This window comes from Delphinapterus leucas, chromosome 12 (assembly GCF_059928025.1).
Source record: "Delphinapterus leucas isolate spDelLeu-1000000601 "Yukka" chromosome 12, BTC_Dleu_Yukka2, whole genome shotgun sequence".
NCBI lineage: Eukaryota > Metazoa > Chordata > Mammalia > Artiodactyla > Monodontidae > Delphinapterus > Delphinapterus leucas.
Genome location: NC_143140.1, coordinates 27,973,313 through 27,996,851, shown reverse-complemented (window position 1 = coordinate 27,996,851; position 23,539 = coordinate 27,973,313). Strand labels below are relative to the sequence as shown.

Sequence of the window (23,539 nt, the reverse complement as noted above, 5' to 3'; positions counted from 1 at the left end):
TTATTAGTTGCAGGAGGATTTTTTAGGGGAGACGTTGAACTTGCCGGACATAATTTTTCACATCTATCAAATAAGGTGGTTGCTCTGCCTCTCCCACAGAGATATCATAAAGCTACAACTAGGTAAGGGAAGCGGAAGAGTTTTGTAAGGTGATGCAAGATAAAGTTCTAAATCGATACAAGGTGATGATATTTCTGATTGCTTTATATTTTGAAAGTGTAATTCCTTCTGATAAAATTGTGTCAATGTAGAGAACACAGAGTAATTAGTCTTTTTCATTTGTTTGTTTGTTACACTAGTAATGTTTTTAAGGTAACAGCCTTTTCCTGTTTCAATGTCTGTCTTTAGAGAAGTAGCTGACTTTCAGCTTTCTGTGGATTCTCTATTGGAAAACAACAATGACCATTCAAGACCAGATATTCAACTTCAAACCGTGAGACTGGCAGAGAAGGTACTTTAGCACTATTATCTCTTTTTGACATTATAATAAATGTAGTATTTCAAAGAAAAAACTACTCTGCAAGCTATCTCTGCAGGCTATCTCAGCCATAATAATGAATTTAATAGCGTTTTTTCCCAAGGCACCTTGAAAAGTATAATTTAAATTTATTTTAGCTGCATACTATAAGGTTAGGATGGTTTTTGAAATCAGGTATAAAACATTCCTCTTGAGCTGACATTATTCAAGTTATTGATTAACTACTTACAGGAAGACTGAAGTGTTAATTAAATTTACAGATTGAAGCTGGATGGACTTCTGAATTTAGGAGAGCAAGCTTGATAAATTAGAGCAGTGGGTTGCAGTTTTAAAAATAAGCTTCTGGGAAGATGAACGTTAAAATATGAGAAGAAATGATTAGATGTAAATAGAATCATGATTGCAGAGAAGAAGTGGTTAGATGATTTAACAAACCTCTTCCATTTCTAATTTCTCTGATGGGTTCCGTATCTAAAAGAGGAATTGAAAGGATTGTGGTGAATGACCACATCTAAATTGTTAGCATAATACCTTCAGAAAAGCAGGTTTGGGGGAAGTTTTTTTTTTTTAAATAAGGTTATTACATGTGACACAGAAGAGGGCATGGGCACACTGAAGAGTCCAAACAATGAAAGTCACTTTCATAGAAAAAAATGTTTAAAGAATGAATATGATAAAGGAGCTTTGGTAGCTAAGTAAATGTTTATTTGACCACAAAAATTACCCCAGATTTTTATCAGGAAGTATACCAGGAATAAAATTATCCTAATTACAAGATTTATTTCCTCCTTCTCCTGTGAGTTCTCAAAAATAAAGGCTAGTGGCTCCTCAGTGACAGCAGGAATTTCTTCATGCTTCATGGGTGTCTCGGGTGCTTTGAACATCTAGTTGGTTAAAAATGTAAAGCGTATCCATTGAAGACCGAGCATTTAAATTATTTACATTTTATGTGTGGGTGTGAGTTGTTCTAGCAGATGCCCTGACAGAATGTCACGTTCTGTCACTCTCATGCAAGGCGGATGAAATAAAAAGAATTCATTGCATGTCAAGGTACATAGGGTGGGGGTAAAGTGATGCTCCCTTTTTTCCACGTTAGAAAGAGAATTTGAAGTGAGAGAATGGGAAGGTGGAAGAGAGAGACTTCGAATACAGAGTAGCAGTCTAGCCCGGAAAAGAAGAAAACGTGTAAATGCAAATAGAATGACAGAACTGGGGAGATGGGCTAAAGCCGAGGTCCAGACACAATGACTGTGAGAGAGGACCCACCTGCTGCCCTTGGGAGCCAATCTGATAGGATCAGAGCTACAAAGCTCATTAAGCCTATTTCATAACATGCCTGTTTTACTTGATTTGTTATCTTTTCAGCTAAAATGTGACACAGTGGTGAGTGAAATCAGCACTGGTCCAGGGACTGTAAATTTCAAAATAAACAGAGAACTATTAACAAAGGTAAGGATGGGTTATGTTGCAGCTGTTGCACCTTCACTCATTCCCTCTACTTCAGCTACAGTGGTTTCCCTCCAGTTCTTAAAACTTACCGTGCCTCCTCTTGCCTTAGAATCTTTGCACATTCTGATCCCTCTGCCTGGAGTGCCACCCCAAGTTAAATCTGCTTATCCTACAGATCTTGAGGTTCCCTAGCAGTGCCTTTCTGACCCCTTCATTCATATACGCTCACAACACTGTATATGTGTCCTTTGCAAAACTTATTGTAGTTGCTATCTTACATCTTTTTTCTATAACTTTATTTTTTAATTAATTTTTTATTCTTTTTTTTTTTTTTTTTTTTCCTGGCTGTGCCGCGCAGCAAGCAGGATCTTAATTCCCTGACCAAGGATCAAACCTGTGCCCCCTGCAGTGGAAGTGCAGAACTCTAACCATAGACCGCCAGGGAATTCCCAGTTTGATTAATGCCTATTGCTCTTTAAACTCTAATTTCCATTAGGACTTATAGCATCTGTTTTTCTCACATCCCCAGTTCCTAGCACAGTGCCAGGCATGCAGTAGGTGCGAGATAACTATTGTTAAATGAATTAATGGACTCCATATTGAATACAAGAAAAGTACTGCTGGTTTCACTCTCTGGTAGCCTATAATCTGTTGGAAGCATAAGATTTATATAAGAGAAACCATAAGACAGTTCTTTTAATAAAACAATAAATTTTTTTTAAAAAGTGATTGATTCAATAAGCATAAGAAACATCAGATATGGTAAAATCTGGATGACCTGAAGGAGTTGGGGAAACCTCGTAGAGGAGTTGGGTCTCCCTTGAGTGAGCCCATGGAGGACAAGTAATCCTGGATATGAGACCATTTGTTCAGTTTTATCTCAATTGAACTTTAAAATTTATCATAATGCATGGTTTGGTCTATTAATTTAAAAAAAGAAATACACACCAGTGTTGGATTGGTCAGACTTAGTATATGCTATGGTCTTGAATTGAAAATAACTGTAAAACCAAAATTTCTAATAATATAGTTTCTTCCCAAGGTTACATAGTTTACAGACATTTACCCATCAGCCCTATAATTCTTCTGAAGGAGAGTTAGTATTTCATGCTTGTCTCTAGATCTTTGAACTCTTTTATCTTTTTTTCACTGTTAGTTCAAGACAAACTTGTTAAACCAAAATCCGTCACAAGGACAAGAAAAATTTGTTATGAGCTTTTTAAAAAGCGTCTACAACTTGTTGGGCTCTTGATAACATTTCGTGTCAACTTAGCAAACCAGTGAATCTAATGTACCATTTTTAAATAAGTGACTCTTTCCTCCAGTTGCTGTCTCAGTGTTTATGGAAGGAGAAATGGAACTTGCCAACATGCCTTCCAAACTTTAGGCCATTTGATAGGCAATTTTACTATGGGAAAATGTGCTACGGTAGATGGAGTTTGCCTTTATAGCCAGCTTAGCTGAAAGAAATATAGTTTATATTTCGAGGCAAGGCATAGTTAATAATTTAAAATTTCAATGGCCATGAATTTTCATGCTTTATTACAATTAATTAACTAGGAGATTTTATCTGTTTAAGGATGCCCACTAGCTCACTTATTAAATATATTCCCAAATCCTTCTCAATTGACAACGGAGGGAAAGAGTTAGGGCTTTGAGGTCCAGCTACTGTTTCTCACATGGAAACCTTCCCTTCCTTGTAGCTTTGAGGATCTGGATATTAGTGTGACTTTCTTTAAAGGAACAAGCAGATTGCTTACAGTACCCTGCTCAGTGTCACAGTAAAGATACATCCTAGAGCAGTGAACACCCATAGTCTGAAAAAGGGAGTATTGAATGTACCTGTGTTACAATTTTTTAATAATAATTCTTATCTGCTCAAAGCCTAATTTCTTCTACATGTGGCTCCATTATTTTCAGGCCTTAAACAATGTTCATTTGCATGTCTGAAGTTTTCAGATCATATCAAGAAAATTCAATCCTTCTTAGGACCATTATAAAACTTTTTTTTTCCATGTTAAAGTTATTGAGATTCACATGTAGCCAATGATCTATGTCCAAAACTTACTCCTCAAGCAGAGAATTATGAATTTGTATCATTGTTTCCACATGTACAAACTTAGCCTTGCATAAAATGTATCTGTTCTTGCATTGCAATTGAATTACTAGCACTGGCAGCACCAGAGATGATTAAATGTTAGCTTAGGTTTGGATCACTAATAATGGCTTATAATGTCTTCATATAAATCATCATCAAAGGTAGGAGGCTAAAATGTAAAATTAAATGTAGTAGGAACTGCCAAATCTCTGAGACTAGATAATACATTTTTCAAAGCTAGAAGAACTTATCATTGTGAAGAACTATCACTTTGGTACCAGACTTCTACCTGGCAGTAGTCTATAGATGACTTTCAGAAGAAACTAACTTTGAATAATAGTTAATTCAGTTTATGGGGAGAAAAAAGAGAAAATATGAGTTTAATCAAATAGGAAAAAGGCAAACAAAATCCTGTTTTTTAGGTGTGCCTTAGAAATATACAGTGGATAATACAATTTTTTATTTCGCATGCACACATGCATTTTTATTTGCCGAATTCAACTGTGCATGCTCTAACAAAACTTAAGGGGAAAAAAAGAAAGAGATACTCATTTAAGTGGCTCTAACTCTGCTCATTATTTCACTAATTGAGTTTATGTCAATAGGCAGTGGATGCATTCAAGTCATGGGTAGTGTCAATTAGCTGAACACATGGAAAGAATTAATGATTAAGCACTTTTCAGGTATTGACTAAGGAACTGACTAGTCAAGTAGTGGTAACTTCCTTAGAAGTTCTTTTGAGAGCTGTCAAGAAATGCTGACCAGGGACTTCCCTGGTGGCGCAGTGGTTAAGAATCCGCCTGCCAATGCAGGGGACACGGGTTCAAGCCCTGGTCCCGGAAGATCCCACATGCCACGGAGCAGTTAAGCCCATGCACCACAACTACTGAGCCTATGCTCTAGAGCCTGTGAGCCACAACTACTGAAGCCCACATGGCCTAGAGCCTGTGCTCCGCAACAAGAGAAGCTACCGCAATGAGAAGCCCGTGCACCGCAACAAAGAGTAGCCCCCACTCGCCACAACTAGAGAAAGCCTGTGCACAGCACTGAAGACCCAACGCAGCCAAAGATAAATATATAAAATAAATTTAAAATATATATTGACCAATAAAGAATTAGATAAAATGACAGAATCATCCACAGAAAATATAACGGTGGTGGATAAACAGAAAGCACCCGCCTATTGGAATATTTGTTAATTTGCTAAAGCATTCCAAAAAGTTAAACCTTTGAAAGATTTAATTTCTGGTTATGGATTCTTTATGTACCTACATTTACATTACTGAGTACCTCTTACCTTTAAACGTACATATTGGTGAATAGATGGGCCTCTAACTTACTCTATTAAAATATCAGAGAACTTTACTAGTTCACTGACATTCTTCTTTGTGCCCACTAATTCAATAAACTTCCTGCTTATTATTTGCCAGGGACTGCATTACTGAAATCTGAAGACAAAATGGCATGTATCTTGCCCTCAAGGAGCTTATGATCTAAAAAAGCAAAGCATAAAAAATATTACAGTGTAATGTGTGATGGCTAGACAGTGGGATGAATCATATAATGAGGGCATGTATAAGATGCAGTCCTGGTGTAAAGAAAGGTACATGTAAATTTTTTTTTTCCCTACTCCCTCAAAGTAAATCTGTCTCAAAGAGACGGGAGATAACCTTGAATTGGGATGAAGATAAAGAATATACTTGGGAGATACAAGGGCAGGCATTCCAGGCAGAGGGGACAGTTTGGGACAGTACAGTCAAAAACATGGCATTGTCTGGAAATCAGGAGGTGACTGAGTATGATTTGCACATAGGATGGCATGGGGGAGGATATGAAATTACACAGTATGAAAGACCTTACATGCTCTACATAAGAGTTTCAGCTTTTTCTTCTGTCATTATTTTCCATGGTGTGTTATGTGTACCACAGGTGGCACACATGATTTTTTGGTATTTCTTACGCTTATGAAATTTATTTCATTTTAATAGTTATATGTCATCAAAAAAACTAACACATAACTTGTCATTTTTATGGATATTACAATGTGCCTTTCAACAAATCAGTTTCCTCAAAATTAAAAGTAAAAATGATGTGCATGTAAAGTAAAAACCCAGAAACTGGGAAAATCTCTTAAGTGGTAGGGAATCATTGAAGGCTTTAAACAGAACAGAGACCTGATTAAATATGTATATTATATAAGGAGATAGTTAGGTGCTATTGTTCTTTTGTAGTTGTTTTTGTAGCGGTGTAGCTGACAGATGATGACAGTCTAAACCAGGGCAGAGGGGAAAATTATAATATGTAGGAGACAGCACGCACAGGGTTTGGTGATTAACAGGTGGTTGGTTCTGGAGGTTGAGGGAAAAGGGTAGATCTTAGGAACTCCTCCTAGGTTTCTGACTTGGTTAGCTGGGGGGGTTCAGAGTGAAATTTGTGGAAATGAAGAACATTGAAGGAAGAGGAGTATATTCTGTTTGAAGTGCCTGAGAGAGATGTTTAATCCTGAGTTGACTATCAATCTGTAGCACAAGATTCTGGTAGGTAAGTAGTAAAGTCTTAGGACTTTACACCTAGGAGAAGTGTAAAGTAAGGAGCTAGAAGCAAGAAAGGAGCACAGGGTAGGGAGTGGGGGCAGGCAGTGGAAGAGGGGTCTTCAAAGGAAATAAAGGAAGGCAAAATTCAGTAGAATGATGTCACTACAACCAAGGAAGCTGGGTAGTTGCAAGGAGAAGGGAATAGTAATCAGCTAAAATGATGCTTGAAAGGTAGTTACCCCGGGGGAAAGCAGGAAGGGACCAGGATTAGGGCAGATGAACAAAAGGGACTCTAGACTTCAGCCTTATCTTAATTTGTCTAATTTTTTAATTTTACGAAAAGAATGTATTCATAAAAGTAATGTATTAAACACGATTTAAGTGTTCAATTGGGTTTGGCATTTAGAATACTGATTTTGAGAGCACTTTCAGTGAAATGGTAGAGAAAAAAGCTAGCTAGTTAGCAGGTAGGTCGAATTGTCAGTGAATGGTTTGGAAGTGGAGCATGTAAGATCGTCCTTTATTGAAGTTGCTTTTTTTTTGTTTATGCCGGCGAAATCAATGAACCAAGGGTCATTTGTTAAAGAGAATTCTAACTTACCACTGTTAACCTTTTGTGGAGTCTACCATCTGTTACATAAAAAGGGATAGAAAGTCAAAAGGATGGGTACGCCTTAACCTTTGAATAATCTGAGTATGAATTACCTCTCATTTACATTTACCTTCCCACTTGCAATCTTCTTGTGACCCATGTTCTTGGAGTAACAAACATTTAATGGGTCCCTCATGTAGGACAGGCACTATTGTACTTGATGTTTGTATATTAGTCCTTTCTCTGTATGTCCTAATGCACAGTGTCAGTGAAGAGAATATTTTCTTTGTCCTTGGGCAAATACACACTTAGTTCTTTCATCTATTAAGTGGAAAGTGTTGCCCATTTTAAGATTGTGAGGCTTAAAAGATAACAAAGAAGCATCTAGACTTGAGCCTGGCACTCTATAGATGCTTCTTAAAAGTGTTGCTTTGTTGCCTCCTACTACCTTCTCTGCCTTTTCCATTAAGTGACTGTCTTTTTTTTTTTTTAATTATTTATGTCTTTGGTTGTGTTGGGTCTTTGTTGCTGTATGCAGGCTTTCTCTAGTTGCGTTGTTGCAGTGCGTGAGCTTCTCATTGTAGTGGCTTCTCTTGTTGCGGAGCACGGGCTCCACGCGCACGGGCTCAGTAGTTGTGGCGCACGAGCTTAGTTGCTCCGCAGTATGTGGGATCTTCCTGGACCAGGGATCAAACCCATGTCCCCTGAACTGGCACAGGGATTCTTAACCACTGTGCTACCAGGGAAGTCCCAAAGTGACTGTCTTAACCAGCTCTTATGATAGTAGAATCCTTCATGTCATAAACTACATTTTTAGGACTTCAAATACTGTGTGTGAAGCAAATATCAGTATGAGTAAATCAAAACCTATCAGTAATTTCAAAATCCTACAGTAAAAAGTAGATACATAAATAAGTGCATCATCATTGTTAGCAAAAAATAAAGTATGAATTTTGTGAACCATACAGTAATTCTATGTTATTTAACCTGGAATATGTTTTGGCAGTTTCTGTGATATCTCCTTGCTTTTTACTTATGTAGCCAAGAGGAACTTAAATTATAAATTTTTATTTATTTTCTACCATTACTGTGATCATTAGTATCACAAAAGTAGCAGCACCATGCAGAGTTAACACATAAGCTGTGGAGTGAACAAAGTTTTTGCAGTATGACCTTGGGAAAGTTACTTAACCAGTCTGAGCTTCTGTTTCCTCATTTGTAAAAATATACTCATCTCTTAGGGTTGTTGTGAGAATTAATACATATAATACATATAAAATGTTTAGTACAGTGCCTGGCACATAATATGCATTTGATAAATATTAGATGCTGGGGCTTCCCTGGTGGCGTAGTGGTTGAGAATCTGCCTGCTAATGCAGGGGACACAGGTTCGAGCCCTGGTCTGGGAGGATCCCACATGCCACGGAGCAACTAGGCCCATGAGCCACAACTACTGAGCCTGCGCGTCTGGAGCTTGTGCTCCGCAACAAGAGAGGCCGCCATAGTGAGAGGCCCGCACACCGCGATGAAGAGTGGCCCCCACTTGCCACAACTAGAGAAAGCCCTCGCACAGAAACGAAGACCCAACACAGCCAAAAAAAAAAAGAAAATATATTAGATGCTGCTTCTGGTTTTGTTGTTTCTATTTGCTGTGGGACTTTTGGCAATTACCTCTCTAAGCTTCAGTTTCTTCATCTGTAAAGTATCTACATCATTCGCTACTATAAGGATGAATAGACATGATGTATAAAAGGGCAAAGAGGCCCCGTAGATGTTAACTTGTGTTATGACTGCTCTGACTAGCATTAGCGATAGAAGAAGGTGGTACTGCTAACAATACTATAAAATTCTCAGTTCCATAAATTAGAATGTGAAAATTAGCAATAGTTAGTTCTCAGTAACAAAATAATTAAGAAAATTGCACATTTTTTCTTCATTAAGTCCCATACCTTTTACTTTTCAGACAGTACTACAAGAAGTGATTGAAGATGGCTCAAAATATGGATTAAAAAGTGAACTTTTTTCTGGCCTTCCCCAGAAGAAGATCGTGGTTGAGTTCAGGTGAGTGCCTACCCATCATACGTGTTGGTTAATCAACTGGCTGGGCAGGTGAGTGTTTTACTGTTTTCATCTGGGATCTCACAGAATTACACATGGAAAAATTAAAAATTAGTTAGATTATTTCCTTAAAATCACAGTGAGTTGATCATTAAACCATGAATAAAAATTTTGGACTTTAATCAAAGTACCTACTGGTTATTATGTTTCTTTTTTAATTATGTATTAACAGTTTTGTGGGTTTTTTTTTTTTGGAAGATCTTGTTCTTCCTTTTAGTAGACTCCTAAAGCACAGATGATGGTTACTATCATATTAAGAATTTCAGAGTAATGTGATTATCAGAGAACAAGCTTTGTTGTGTTGTAATGTATGTATATATATTTTTAGCTTTATTGAGGTATAATTGACAAATAAAATTGTAAGATAAAGTGTACAACATAATGATTTGATACATGTATACATTGTGAGAGGATTTCCCCCTTTGAGTTAGTAAATACATCTATCACCTCACATATTTACTTTTTGTGTATGTGTGTGAGAACATTTGTTCTACTTGCTTAGCAAATTTCAATTATACAATACAGTGTTATCAACCATAGTCACTTTGTTATACATTAGGTCCTCAGAACTTATTCGTCTTATAGCTGAACGTTTGCACCCTTTTACCAACCTCTCCTTATTTCCCCCAGCCTCCAGCCCCAGACAAGCACTTCTCCAGTCTCTGTTTCTGGGAGTTTGACTTTTTAGTCTTTAGATCCCACATATAAGTGATACCATGCAGTATTTGTCTTTCTCTGTCTGGCTCATTTTACTTAGCTTAATGCCCTACAGTTTCATACATGTTGTTGCAAATGACAGAATTTCCTTCATTTTTAAGGCTGAATAATATTCCATTATGTATACATACCACATTTTCTTTATCCATTCATCTACTGATGGACACCTATGTTGTTTCCATACCTTGGCTATTGTGAATAATGCTGCAGTGAACATGGGAGTACAGATTTCTCTTCAAGATAATTTGTTTCCTTTGGATATATACCCAGAAGTGGGATTGCTGGATCATGGAAAAGATTGTTTTTAAATTACTGGGTTTTATACTCAAATTATCCCAAATTAGGCTCCTTTATTCTCTTTGCATGTCCCCTTAAGCCTTGCTGTACTTTTCTTTTTGGCATAAGATGTTCCAACCTTACTCAGACCTAGAATTGTCCATGTCCCCCAAGAAGTCCTGGTTCCTTTTTGTGAGGGAGGTATTTAGAAGCCAAGTTCTGGACTGTAGGAGTGCTTATTACTACTGGAACTCAATTTTTACTGATGTTACTAATTCGAATCCAACATCACAAGGTCTATTACATGTAATGCGTATTATTTAAAATTACCAGAGAAATAGCCTGACGTTTTAATGTGCCTCTAAATAGTCTTCATGATAACTTTCTTATATGCCATCAACAAAACCATCTAATCTATGACTTGCTTTTAGGTAACCAAAAAAGAAGAGGGGTCACTTTCAGGGTACAGCTGACAGGATGACAGCTCTTGAACATTGTTAGAGATATTGTATTTGCCTTCCTAACAGCCAAGGAAGAGCTTCGATGAGCTGTTTTCCCACTTAGAAAGATAGAACTTGCTAGAGCCTTTGTCTTAAGTATATGTTTTTGTGGAAGATTTTTAAAAATTGACATGGCAGATATTATTTCAAGTTTTCTAACTCATTATTATAATTTATGATGATAACTTAGTTAAACTTAGTTATGATTAGTACCTGGGGTAATCAGAGGTGAATGGGTTTTATGGATTCCACATTTGTACTGTCTCTGCCGCTCAGTCATGTTCTTAGAAAAAGCAGACCCTCTAAGACTGGGTAAACTCATCTGTTTATGATAAGGACTGATTGTTGAGTAAGCTAACCATTTTATGGAGCAGATATATATTATGAATAAATCTTACGCTACCGGTGCGCTCCAATCAAGATATTTAAAGTTTAGTGTAAACGTTGTTGCATCAAAAGAACAGAGAGGGACTTCTGCAGTCATCCTCACCCCAGAGAGGAACTACACTAAGGCCATCCCCCAAGGAAAGTTGCCGTCATTTCAGTCATCTCTTACATAACAAGCCACTACAAAACTTGATACAGGGATTGGCAAACTTTAGCCCATGGGCAAAATCCAGCCTGCCATGTTTTTGTAAATAAAGTTTTATTGGAATACAGGCTTGCACATTCATTTACATATTGTCACAGTGGCTACTTTCATACTCTAATGGCAGTTGAGTACAGTAGAGTTGAATAATTGAGATAGAGACCAGATGGCCTAAAATATTTACTATCTGGCTCTTTAAGAAAAAGTTTGCCACACTCCTGATTAGTGTCTTAAAACAACAACCACTTTAATGTTCATGACTCTGTAGACCAGGAAATCAGGGAGGACATAGCCTAATGATTCTTTTACTTGCCTGTGGTCACTTATGCAACTCTGGTCATCTAGACATTATACTAGGGCTAGAAATCCGGGTGGCTCATTTACTTGTCTGGCATCTCACCTGAGGGCTGGCCAGGCATCTCTCTCTCTGCATTCTCCAACAGAATAGCCAGACCTCTTTACAGAGGTGCTCAGGGCTCCAAGATAGTAAAATATCTGGTTTTGTAACAGGCACATCATCACTTCTGTCACTGTCAGCTGGTCAAAGCAAGTCACAAGATCATCCCTGATTCAGAGCAAGGGAGTAGATTACATCTCTTAATGGAGAGTGGCAAAGAGTTTGTAGCCACCTTTAATTCTTTTCATTCATGTCTTTACAGTGATGCCCACCTTTAATTCTTTTCATTCATGTCTTTACAGTGATGCAGGACACATACCCTTCTCTGGGGAGGTACTTCAGTACTTGTACACTCCTTGCTCTTACCTAACCAACAGCAAAGGAAAATCAGTAGCAAAGTAGAATAATATCTGTTACTACACATTCACCCTTGAAATAGTGCCATCACAAGTTTCTTGAAACATGAACACGTGAAAAGTTGCCACCAGTGCTCCCTTTTAATGCCTTCTTCTCAACGTTCACTTCCTCTTCACCATCCCTTCTCCCCAGCCAAGCTCAAAATACCAAGACCGTAGTCTTTCTTGCTCACTGATTCTTTGGCTTTTCTCCAAAGTTTGTGTTTCCCATATAATGCTCTTTTTTGTTTATGCTTATGTCTAAAAATAACATGTTCTATTTGAGTTGTAGTCTATAGGCTTTTTGAAGGGCAGTTTATTTGCTTATGGATTTGCCTCTCTCAACGTTTTTCTAAAGCAGTTAAGGAAAGCTGGAACTTAAATGAGCATCTGAATGCTGATGAAAGCAGAGTCCATTTCCCAGCAGCCATCTTTGCTCTCTGTTATTTTTCATCTGGCATTGCTGTGGGACCATAGCTGCTTTCTCCCTTAGAAGTTTTCCAGTTGCTGTGGCGCTTATCATTGTGGTTTCAAAGTAGAGAAACAGGTAGAGGAGAGGGTAAAAACTGATAGAAAACATTGTTCTTGAATTTGTCCTGAAAATGAGAGAGGTGGGAGGAGAGAATTTCTTTAACTACATAGTTTCTCTAATAGACCAGGCAACTTTCCCCTCAAAGCAAGAGATAGAATCACTGTGTTCAAGAAGCTTGCCCCTTATATTGAGATGATGATGGTGATGATAGGTCAAGGAACCTGCTCATAGTCACAGAGCTAACTCTGAATCCTGTATCCTTAACCTTTCCTGCCTCCCTGATATATTGATATGTGGTTGGTTTCCCTATATTTTGTCTGATCCAGGAGCAGTGTGATAAAGTGCCAGTGTAGATGACTGTCCCCCCTGGGCTTGGGCTCCACATGGTAGGTAGAGTAAGAATTGAAGCTGACTACTGTTGCCTCTCTCCTCTCTACAGAGTCAGCCTTTCCTATTTTGTTCAAATCAAATCTGCAGGAGCACAGTCCGCAGTGGTAGCCTTTCCTCTTCTTTCGTCAACACAATCTTCCCCACTCCCTGCTGTTCCCCAGTGTGAAGTGTTCTCAAAAAACAAATTGAGGACCTGTGGTAATATGGAAGTCCAGGAGATCAGGGTACCATTTTTCACTTAGTAACTGATTCAGTCATCTTGGATGGGACAGTTTATTTCTCTAGTCTCTTTTCTTGTATGGAAAATAAGAGTAATATTATCTCTTTTCTTACAAGATTGAGGAAATTACCTGAAAGATTTTTTTTTTAATTTCCAGTAAAGTGTCCAAATTGTATTCATAGTAGTTACTTTGATTGCCAAAGGAATTGAATTTGTATTTTCCATATCATTGTATTCCCTTCCGAGCAGGAATGTAGAGAATGGCAAATTGATGATTTCAAGGGAGGTTTTGTGAAGCCCTAGATAGACTCAGTTCTTCTAATTCTAAAGAAAAAGTACAAAATCTATGGCCAACAGGCACATGAAAAGATGCTCAGCATGGGGGACTTCCCTGATGGCACAGCGGTTAAGAATCCGCCTGCCAATACAGGGGACATGGGTTCGAGCCCTGGTCCTGGAAGATCCCACGTGCCACAGAGCAACTAAGCCCGTGCGCCACAACTACTGAGCCTGCGCTCTAGAGCCCGCGAGCCACAACTACTGAGCCTGAGAGCCACAACTACTGAAGCCCACGTGCCTAGAGCCCGTGCTCTGCAACAAGAGAAGCCACCGCAGTGAGAAGCCCGCACACAGCAATGAAGAGTAGCCCCCGCTCGCCACAACTAGAGAAAGCCCGTGCACAGCAACAAAGACCCAATGCAGCCATAAATAAATAAATAAATTTATTTTTTAAAAAAAAGGCTCAACGTGGCTAATCATCAGAGAAATGCAAATCAAAACCACAGGGAGATATCACCTCACACCTCAGAACGGGTATCATCAAAAAGACCACAAATAACAAATGTTGGCAAAAATGTGAGAAGAGGGAAACCTCGTGCACTGTTGGTGAGAATGTAAATTGATGCAGCCACTGTGGAAAACAGTATGGAGGTTCCTCAAAAAGCTAAAAATGGAGCTACCATATGATCCAGCAATATCACTCCTGAGTATACATCTGAAGAAAATGAAAACACTAATTCGAAAAGATACATGCACCCCAATGTTCATAGCAGCATTATTGAACTAGGCAAGATATGGAAGTAGGCAAGATATGGAAGCAGCCTAAGTATTATCAACAGATGACTGGATAAAGAAGACACACGTGCGTGCGCACACACACAATGGAATACTACTCAGCCATAAAAAGAATGAAATTTTGCCATTTACAGCAACATGGATGGACTTGGAGGGCATTGTGCTAAGTGAAATAAGTCAGACAGAAAAAGACAAGTACTGTATGTTATTATTTATATGTGGAACCTAAAACGTAGACTAATGAATATAACAAAAAAGAAACAGACTCACAGATGTAGAGCACAAACTTGTGGTTACCAGTGGGGAGAGGGAAGTGGGGAGGGGCAAGGTAGAGGTAGGGGAGTAAGACATACAAACTACGATGGATAAAATAAGCTACAAGGATATATTGTACAGCACAGGGACTATAGCCAACATTTTATAATAACTATAAATGGAGTATAATCTTTCAAAGTTGTGATTCACTGTTGTATGCCTGGAACTTCTATAATGTAAATCAACTATACTCAGTTTTTTAAAACAATGCGAAAGCTTTTTTATTATTATTAGACAGATAATATAAATACCTAGTTTTTAAAAATTCAAAGATTACAGATGGGTATTCAGTAAGAAGGATGTGTACTCCCTAACCTAGTTTCCCAGTTCTCTCCATACGGGCATTCACCAATACCAGTTTCTTGCTTACCCACCTAGAGATATTCTTTGCATTTGTAAACAGATCACACACATTATATGCTGTTCTTTTCCTTGCTTTTTTCTTCAAACAATGTAGCTTACATTCCTCTAATAGCAGTACATCCAGGGCTGGCTTATTTTTATTGTTTCATAGTATTCTGTTGTCTGGAGATTTTTTTAATCAGCTTTATTGAGGTATAATTACATACAGTACAATACAGTTCACCATATTTCAACATGTAATTTGATGAGTTTTGTCAAAGATGTCCAGGTCTCATCACCATCACTGCAATTAGGATATCTAACAGTTTCTCTGTCTTTTTTTTTTTTAACCTTCATCTGTATTACTCTCTTTTATTCTGCTTACTTTGGATTTGGTTTGAGCCTCCCTTTCTAGTTTCTTATAGGAGAGCCTTAGGTCATTGATTTGAAACCTTTCTTCCTTTCTAATATAAACATTTCATGGTATAGATTGTTCTGCTTTAGCTACATCTCCCGAATTTGCTAGTAAGGCAGTCCTAAGGGTCACCCTGTTGGCTGACGTTCTCATAGGGATCACAGTCCTTCACCGTCCTGTTGTTTAGTTTCATAAAACCAGTGTTTTATATATCTTTCTTGTTTGCTGGTTGTTTTAACCCTATTGAAGAACATTTGCTTTCTTTCTAAATAATGATTAAATGAGTATCCTTATAGTTTCATGACTTCACAATTGTGCTCAGGTATCTGTAGGATCAAGTTTTTAAATGGTAATACCCTTAAAAGGGGAAATATTGATAACAAGGCTTTGGAGACAGACCAAGATTAAGCTCTGTTTTTACCACTTTTCTTTTTTAATATAAATTTATTTATTTTTATTTCTGGTGCATTGGGTCTTCGCTGCACGCGGGCTTTCTCTAGTTGCAGTGAGTGGGAGCTACTCTTGGTTGGGGTGCACAGGCTTCTCATTGCGGTGGCTTCTCTTGTTGCAGAGCACGGGCTCTAGGCACCTCGGCTTCAGTAGTTGTGGCGTGCAGCCTCTAGAGCTCAGGCTCAGTAGCTGTGGCGCACGGGCTTAGTTGCTCCATGGCATGTGGTGTCTTCCTGGACCAGGCATCTAACCTGTGTCCCCTGAATTGGCAGGCGGTTTCTTAACCACTGTGCCACCAGGGAAGTCCCTTTACCAATTTTAACCAGCTGTGTTCTAGTTAATGTATCTTTTTTTAATATTGAAAAAACTTACGAAATTTTCAAACATACACAAAATAGAGGAAAGGTATGTTAAGTCCCATAGGCTCATCACCCAGGTTCAAGAGTCCTCAAGATATTGCCAAATTCGCTTCATTATCTTTTTTCCTTTTTGTATCTCAAGTCCCTCATCACAAATATGAGAGTACCTTACATCACAGCTCTTCTGAGCATTAAGTGAGTTAATGCATGTAAAGTATGTCAAACTGTGCCTGTCAGATAGTGAGTGTGCTCTAGAAGCATTTGCTATTGTTAAGTTATTGATTACAACTTCTCAACCACCGAGATTAATAAATGTGTTGCTTGAGAATTTGGAGTGGTAAATCCTATTTCTGGTTATCCTGGGAAGCTTTATATATAAATAGTTCTATATTTTTGTTTTAATTTCTGATACAATAAATATTGATAGATATTACTCATATAAACAAAATTTCTTTGGGGTCCCCAGTAATTTTTAAGAAGTTAAAGAACTGAGAAGTAGTGCACTAAACTTAATTTCTAATAATGTACATTGTTTGTATCACAACATATCTCTGAATTTCCTCATCTTTTTATCAGTCCTCAAATGTACCTGCTTCCTAAGTGTGCCACTTCTGTGTATGTTATGTGACTACCTCATGAGTCAGAGGATCAATTTCACTAAGGATGGTTCTTTCTGAGATCTAATTTATCTTTGCTCTAAATGTCTAATCTTTAGCTATCTTTGCCCTAAATTACCAAAGGCTTTAGTCCACAATTGTATTAAACTATGGAGCTATGACCTAGTTCATTTTAGAACTCTTGTTCTTAGAACAGAAAAAGTAAACTTTTGCAATTATCTTGCAGTTCACCTAATGTTGCCAAAAAATTTCATGTTGGACATTTGCGTTCTACCATCATAGGTAAGTGTCATTCGTTTCACAGAAAATACTGAGCATGCCTTTCAGGGCTGTATTTGGTGATACAGTCTAATGGTTTAAGGCTTAAGTAACAAAAGGACAAAAAACAAAGAAGTTGAAATTTATATGAGCTTAATGCTAATTAAATATCACCCAAAAAATGGAAAAAAATTGGTTTAGAAATAGCAAAAAGAATTTGTTTCAAAACCAAAAGATTAACTCAGAAACCAGGTTTAACTGGTATGTATGTTTTGATTTTAACTTGTTAAAAATATGTATGCATATGAAGAAGAACTGAAAGATGCTGAAATGAAAATAGTTATATGGGATTGATAGTCATCCTCCCAATTTTTTTGTTCATATTTGTTATATAAAAGAAACTCAGTCTCAGTCATGTGAGTACTAACTGGAGTTTTCAAGACTGAAAATTGAAACAAGACTATCCTAATAAAGAGAAATTACTATAGTGTTGTACTTCTTGGCTGTAATGCTTCAGTGTATAATAGGCTTATGGTTTCCATTTACTTAAAGCATGACATTGTGTAGCAGCCCAATCTTAAAGCTGCAGTTAGAATTGTATAATATTAGAATTGGAAGGGATTTTGGAGTTTATCTCATGTAATCTGTCTTCCGGTATAGAAATCTGTCTTTTGCATGCTTACAAGAAAGTCATTTATTCCGTACTGGAATACTTTAAGGACTTGGAGAAATCAGTATTTGTGGCATAGATTGTTACGACACTAGTCAGCTCTCATTGTTACAAAGTTCTCAAGCAGCATTTTAAGAGAGGAAATGACAGGACTTGATGAAAAAGAATATAAGTAATACAATGTATAAGAAAAGCTGTTGTCTTACATGAGTAAGTCAAAAGCATAGGGTTGAACATGATAGTTGTTTGACAGTTGTTAAGGGAAATATTTGAACCAGGAAGAGATAATTATTGAAACTTACCATGTTAAGTGTTTTCATGTATTATCTCAACTAGTTTCACAATAGCCCAGTTTATTAAGTACTGCTGATTATAGATGAGGAAACTCAGATACCAAAAGTAACTTTCCCGAAATCACACAGCTAGTAAGTATTGCAGCCAGGATTTGAAATTAGGCAGTCTAATTCCAAAAGCCTAGGTTCAGACATTTAGTTGGACTTATAAGATACTAAGGTGCTAAGAAAAATAGGAATATAGTCTGAGTACCAGCTGCAAAAGGTGAATCCTGTTGCTGAGACCATATACCTTGGGAAAATCTAGAAGTAGGGAAACTGGAGAAGTAGCTGCAGTACTTTGTCAGCTGTGCATATTGGCGAGGGGTTATTTGCAGAAAACTAGATCTACTCTAGTAAAAGCAGGAAGGAATTTACTATGGGATATCGAATAGTTTGCAAAGTTGTTGGGAGTGCTGAAGAAGCTTTGGATTAAGCTGACATAGATGACTCACAAAACTATACCATAGAACTTGATCATCAAGGGAGCTTCTGCCTTTTCTGCGATCACTGCCACTGCCACAGTCAGGAAACTGCCATTACTACTGCCGTGCCTTCTAGAATTCAAACTAGCAAAAGAGGCCACCCATACCCTATCTTTCACTTCCCTTGGAGGTCAGATGACAGGACACTAGGACCTCTAGTAGTGATGCCACTAAAAAACAAAGCCTCCACTACTGTGCTTGTCAGAAAAAATAAAGGTAGCTCCCTTTCCACCTCATTTCTGCCTTCTAGATCACATACAAAGTGTATCAAATTGCCCAAACCTAAATGACTTCTGGAACCCTAACTGCCAGAGATTCTGGGGAGTGTTATTTTTAGCTTTCCAGCCTCTGCAGTATGTGAGGGCACACTAGAAGGAGAGTGGAATAGAGGTCAAATGTCAAACCAGCATCAGCAGTACAGGAAGGTGGAGGCCTTGGACTGCTATGTGCTGTTAGTTAGGGAGCAACATGAGAGGATGGACTTCGTGATGGAAAGAAGGTGGAATGGGCTACTTAGAAAAAGAAAAATCGGTATGGCTAGGTTCTTTAGGACATAGCCAAATTATATATTTCTTTTTTAACTACTGAGATTCTGTTATTTTCTGTCCTTGGAATTGACTTGGAATTGCAATTACTTGAACATGTGTTCCTAACCCCCATTAATGTTGTTGAAAATTGTGAGGCTCTTTAGAATAACTACCTCCTCCAAAATAATTTCTTACTCCCTTTCCATAACGTAGATGAAAACACAATAATGAATGTTTTAGTAAAAAGAAATTGTTAGTAAATTTTGCCAAAAGAATTTTCTGTGTTATGCTTTGATATTAGAGAAGCACATGGTTCTTATACCAAAATGGATAATGAGAGACTGTGTATTTTATTGATTTACTAGGAAATTTTATAGCAAATCTCAAAGAAGCTTTAGGACATCAAGTAACAAGAATAAATTATCTTGGGGATTGGGGCATGCAGTTTGGTAAGTAAATCTGAGGCTTTATTTTTCATATCGTTAAGTTTAATTTCTTTTAATATCTCATTACTTAATCACCTGGACAGAATACAGGCAGAATTCCATTGGATGAAGTAGTGCCTCCTACCTGCTTTTTTCCCCTAATGGCTCTTTTGCATAAATCTTATATATTACTTATTAGAGTAATTCTCACCATACAAGTAAGTTTTCAGGAAGGAAGCTTCATACAATCAGAACGAGACCTGATAAATACAGACTTTTTTGGTTTTATTAAAGAAAAGTAGCTTACATTGGTTAGTTAAATGTAGAAGTATGTATTAGGGGAAAAGTAAGCCTAGGTATACACCCTTCTCAACCACAGCCCTGCCATTTTTAAAACTAGTGAAGTTCAGCCTCCCTGGTCCATCCTACATGAAATGTTGTACCCTGGGCCGGTGGTGTAAAGGAAGAACAAACTGGGATACTTTGGCTTCCCCTTAAATTGTACAAGTGGCAGAGGGGGGCGGTGAGGGTGAGGGTGAGGGTCAAAAAGAAAAGAGAGAAAGAGAAGAGTGAGACCCAAACAGTTCAGTGCCACAGATTATCTCTAATGTCATGAGTTTACTCAGAACCATTCGTAGCTCATATACTGCAGTAATCAGGGTGTGGAAGGACGGGATAAATGAAGTTGCTGTGGTAGTGAAGGACTGGTAGCATGTGAAATGTGAACTTTTTATTAAAATCTCTGGCAGCTACCAGGTGCCTTTTAAGATTCAGCCCTAGTGTCACCTCTGAAAAGCATTCTGACAGCCAGACACACCCTTGCCCACTTTCTCACATCACCAAGTTCCTAGTACCCAGCTTTACTCAAATAGGCTTCTCTCTTACTGAATTCTTTTGTGTGCTTCTCTCCTCTGCTAGGTGAAATGTTCCATGAAAGCATGGGCTGTGTCGTACTTATTTTTGTATCCATAGTGTTTGGCACTTAAGAGGCACTCAGAATAATGAATGAATCTGTCTTGGGAAGTATTTCACAATACTACTCCAAAAGAAAGGCTGCATAACATTTTAAAGCTTCTATAAAGTGCAGTGTGCACTGCCAGTTCTGAAGTTCACTGATACTATTATGTTCCATATCTAGTGAAATGAAATCAGTTTCCGGAAGACAGATTTATCGTGACCTTCTCTTATGAATATTATCCTTTCAGTTAGAATCCTTTTTAGACCCTAAAAAGGGTACAACTTGAACCTAACAGTGCCCTTACTATTCACTGTGGAGGAACAGAAAACATGCCCTGCATTTTATAAACCCACCTGCAGTTCACAGTGGTTTGGGCTCTAGGCTGAACAGTCTGATTTAATAGATGGCATCCTCTTTATATCAGTTTGGCCTATTCACGCATTTCACAGCCATTAGCAAATACGTGATTATGATATTCATTACATTTTAGCTGCAGGATTTTATTGTAGTGGTTTTTTCCTAAAGGACTACTATGGTTAATGATCTGTCAACATTTCCATTATAACCATCATTGTTGAAGAGTTTTAATTTTGGCTGTTCAGCTATCCCCTATTAAAAGTTGGCAGACAGTTCCTAAGTACAGAATTAGTTTCTGAAAATGTATTACGTTGAATGTTAAATGGAATTGGCCTTTACTTTTCCTATTTCTGTTTTTTAGAACACTCTTTCCACACCCTACTCCCAAGACCCTGAATCATAATCACATTTGCTCTTGCTTGAAAGTGAATAGTGCTGGTATATGTTTTAGTCATCCTTCTAGCTCCTGTCTAAGCCCCAAAGATTGTCTACCCCGTGTTTAGTAACATCCCACTTTCTGCTGAGCCTACATAGAAAAATGTACATCAACAAGGCCCAGTAGTGGCAATTGCTCCTTTAGATCTGAAGCTAGGTAACTGATACAGTTGTAGAAACAGATTAGTTTTTAAAGTAATTGCACTACCTGTAATTACTCTTGGCCCAGCCTGCATCTATCCTTTCATCCAAAATTGTGGTCATCTTTTAGCAAAATATATTAAGAGTATAAATATTCACAGTCCATACTAAGAATTTTCATTGTAGCTTACAAACCTCAATTATTATTTTTTTTAAAAAGGTTGAAATTAATACCTTCCCTGAACTCTGAACTCATCATCAAAGACTAAAAGAAAAAAAAAATTGGCAAATAAAAGACAATCAAAGCAGATCGGCCAGATCAAAGCATTATGTCTCTTGGTCACCTTGAATGGGAGAAGTAATCAGGGCTGTTTCAAGTTTTATCTTCAGTTATTTAAGAACTAATATTGTAACACTAAGCTAATCCTACCTTGTTTTATTTTCACACCTACAAGTTTAAAAAGTAAGATTTGAAAACACTTCCCATCAGTTTCTTTTCACAAATTTTGAGTGTCTAGTGCCTGGCATCACGATGTCCTTCCACAGAGTAGCTGCTCAATAAATGCTTGTTTTATTAGTGTCTTGTAGGGAGGTGTTGGGCACCGTTAGCATAAAGATAATTTAGTCCCAGGCTCTGCCTTGGATGAGCTCATAGTCTTTTGGTTTCTGTGGAACTAATTTCAGTGAGCTCTTCAATATATTGAATTTATGATTCAATATATTGAATTTGACTTGTGTCAGTTTATGAGGTAGCAGAACGTGATAGTGTGTGTTTTGCAATATTTTCAGGATGCATAATTATGAGAGGTTAATCTTTTTATAGAACTGTACCTGTTCCCTGCCATGACTGTTCTCTACTGTTCGATTGTATAATCTTTTCATTTACGGATTACTGTGCTAGGTCTTTTGGGAACTGGCTTCCAGCTGTTTGGCTATGAAGAAAAACTCCAGTCCAATCCTTTACAGCATCTTTTTGAAGTAAGTTGGCAAGAAACAATGTTCAAAAATGCTTCAGCTTCTTTTTTCAGAGTACAGTGCAGCTTCATAACATATTTTTAATCCCAGAGGTTTAAAAAAAAAAAAACCAAAAAACTGTTCCTTAAAACAAGGACCCAAAACAATTGAAAGTGTTGCTTATATTTTACTAGGGAGTTCCTTTCATTTTCAAATCCAGGTGTTTCTTTTATTAGTCTTTTAGTTGATTTGGGACAGTATTTCTCCAGGTATAGAAACTTCTTAGCATAAACACACAGAATAACATATTCAGCATAGAACTCTTTCAGTTTTTATTAGTTATGTACTGCAGTTTTCTTCATAGTAATAATTATAATTCATTTAACCTTGAGAAGACATGAGTGTATACTTTTTTGCTCTTGTTCTGATGTGGGGGAAGGCACACGTGTTTCTCTGAATTTGTGTGCACTTTTTTCATTTTTCTTTAAGCTCCTTTTCCTGCCTTTTGCCCAATGTGAACTTCTTTCTGTTTTACCTCATTTAGTCCGTTGGATACTCTGCTTTTCTGTCCTCAGTCCTTCCTGGAGTTCATTAATAAAGCCCTTCCTGTCCAATTAATCTCAAGGGATGTGTTTCCTTTTCACTGTCCCAGTTGTTATCTCTGCCGCTTCTAGGCCTGACAAGAAGGAACACAGATACTGTGTCAGCCACGCTGGTGACATACGGGGGATCAGACTAAGAATGTGTATGAGGAAGAGCACTTGCCAAACAGTGTTTTACTTCTCTAGCCAGAGCCACAGAGAGCACTTCATTGTTTTCCTTTTTGTTAAATTGTTTTTCTCCTGCAGCTGGCTTTGTATCAATAGCTAAATTAACAAAACACGTTCTGATTCTTAAAGACCTTTAAAGGTGTGTGATTTCCTCCTGAGTCTTTGCCTTCACTTTCACTGTAAATGCCTACATTTTGATTTATACTATTAACCAAAAGATTTTTTTTTCTCTTTCCCATTAAGAGTTTTATTGATAGTCAAGAGTTTAAAAATTAATAATTCTTTACGGTCGTCTATAAAGCCTGCCACCTTAGTGCCTGGAATTTTTACTGTATTATTTTGTTTTGTTTTGTTTTGTTTTTTTTCAGTA

At 37.6% G+C, this 23,539-nt stretch overlaps 1 protein-coding gene across 1 annotated transcript in view; it reads left to right on the top strand.

The window, feature by feature from the left end:
• The window catches only part of RARS2 (arginyl-tRNA synthetase 2, mitochondrial), a 121,414-nt gene that overhangs the window by 41,819 nt on the left and 56,056 nt on the right, over nt 1-23,539 (top strand). The window contains 6 exon segments of the mRNA XM_089921838.1: nt 349-451; nt 1,844-1,927; nt 9,115-9,212; nt 17,084-17,139; nt 19,495-19,578; nt 22,347-22,423. Of these exon segments, the coding sequence (XP_089777964.1) occupies nt 349-451; nt 1,844-1,927; nt 9,115-9,212; nt 17,084-17,139; nt 19,495-19,578; nt 22,347-22,423 (502 nt within the window).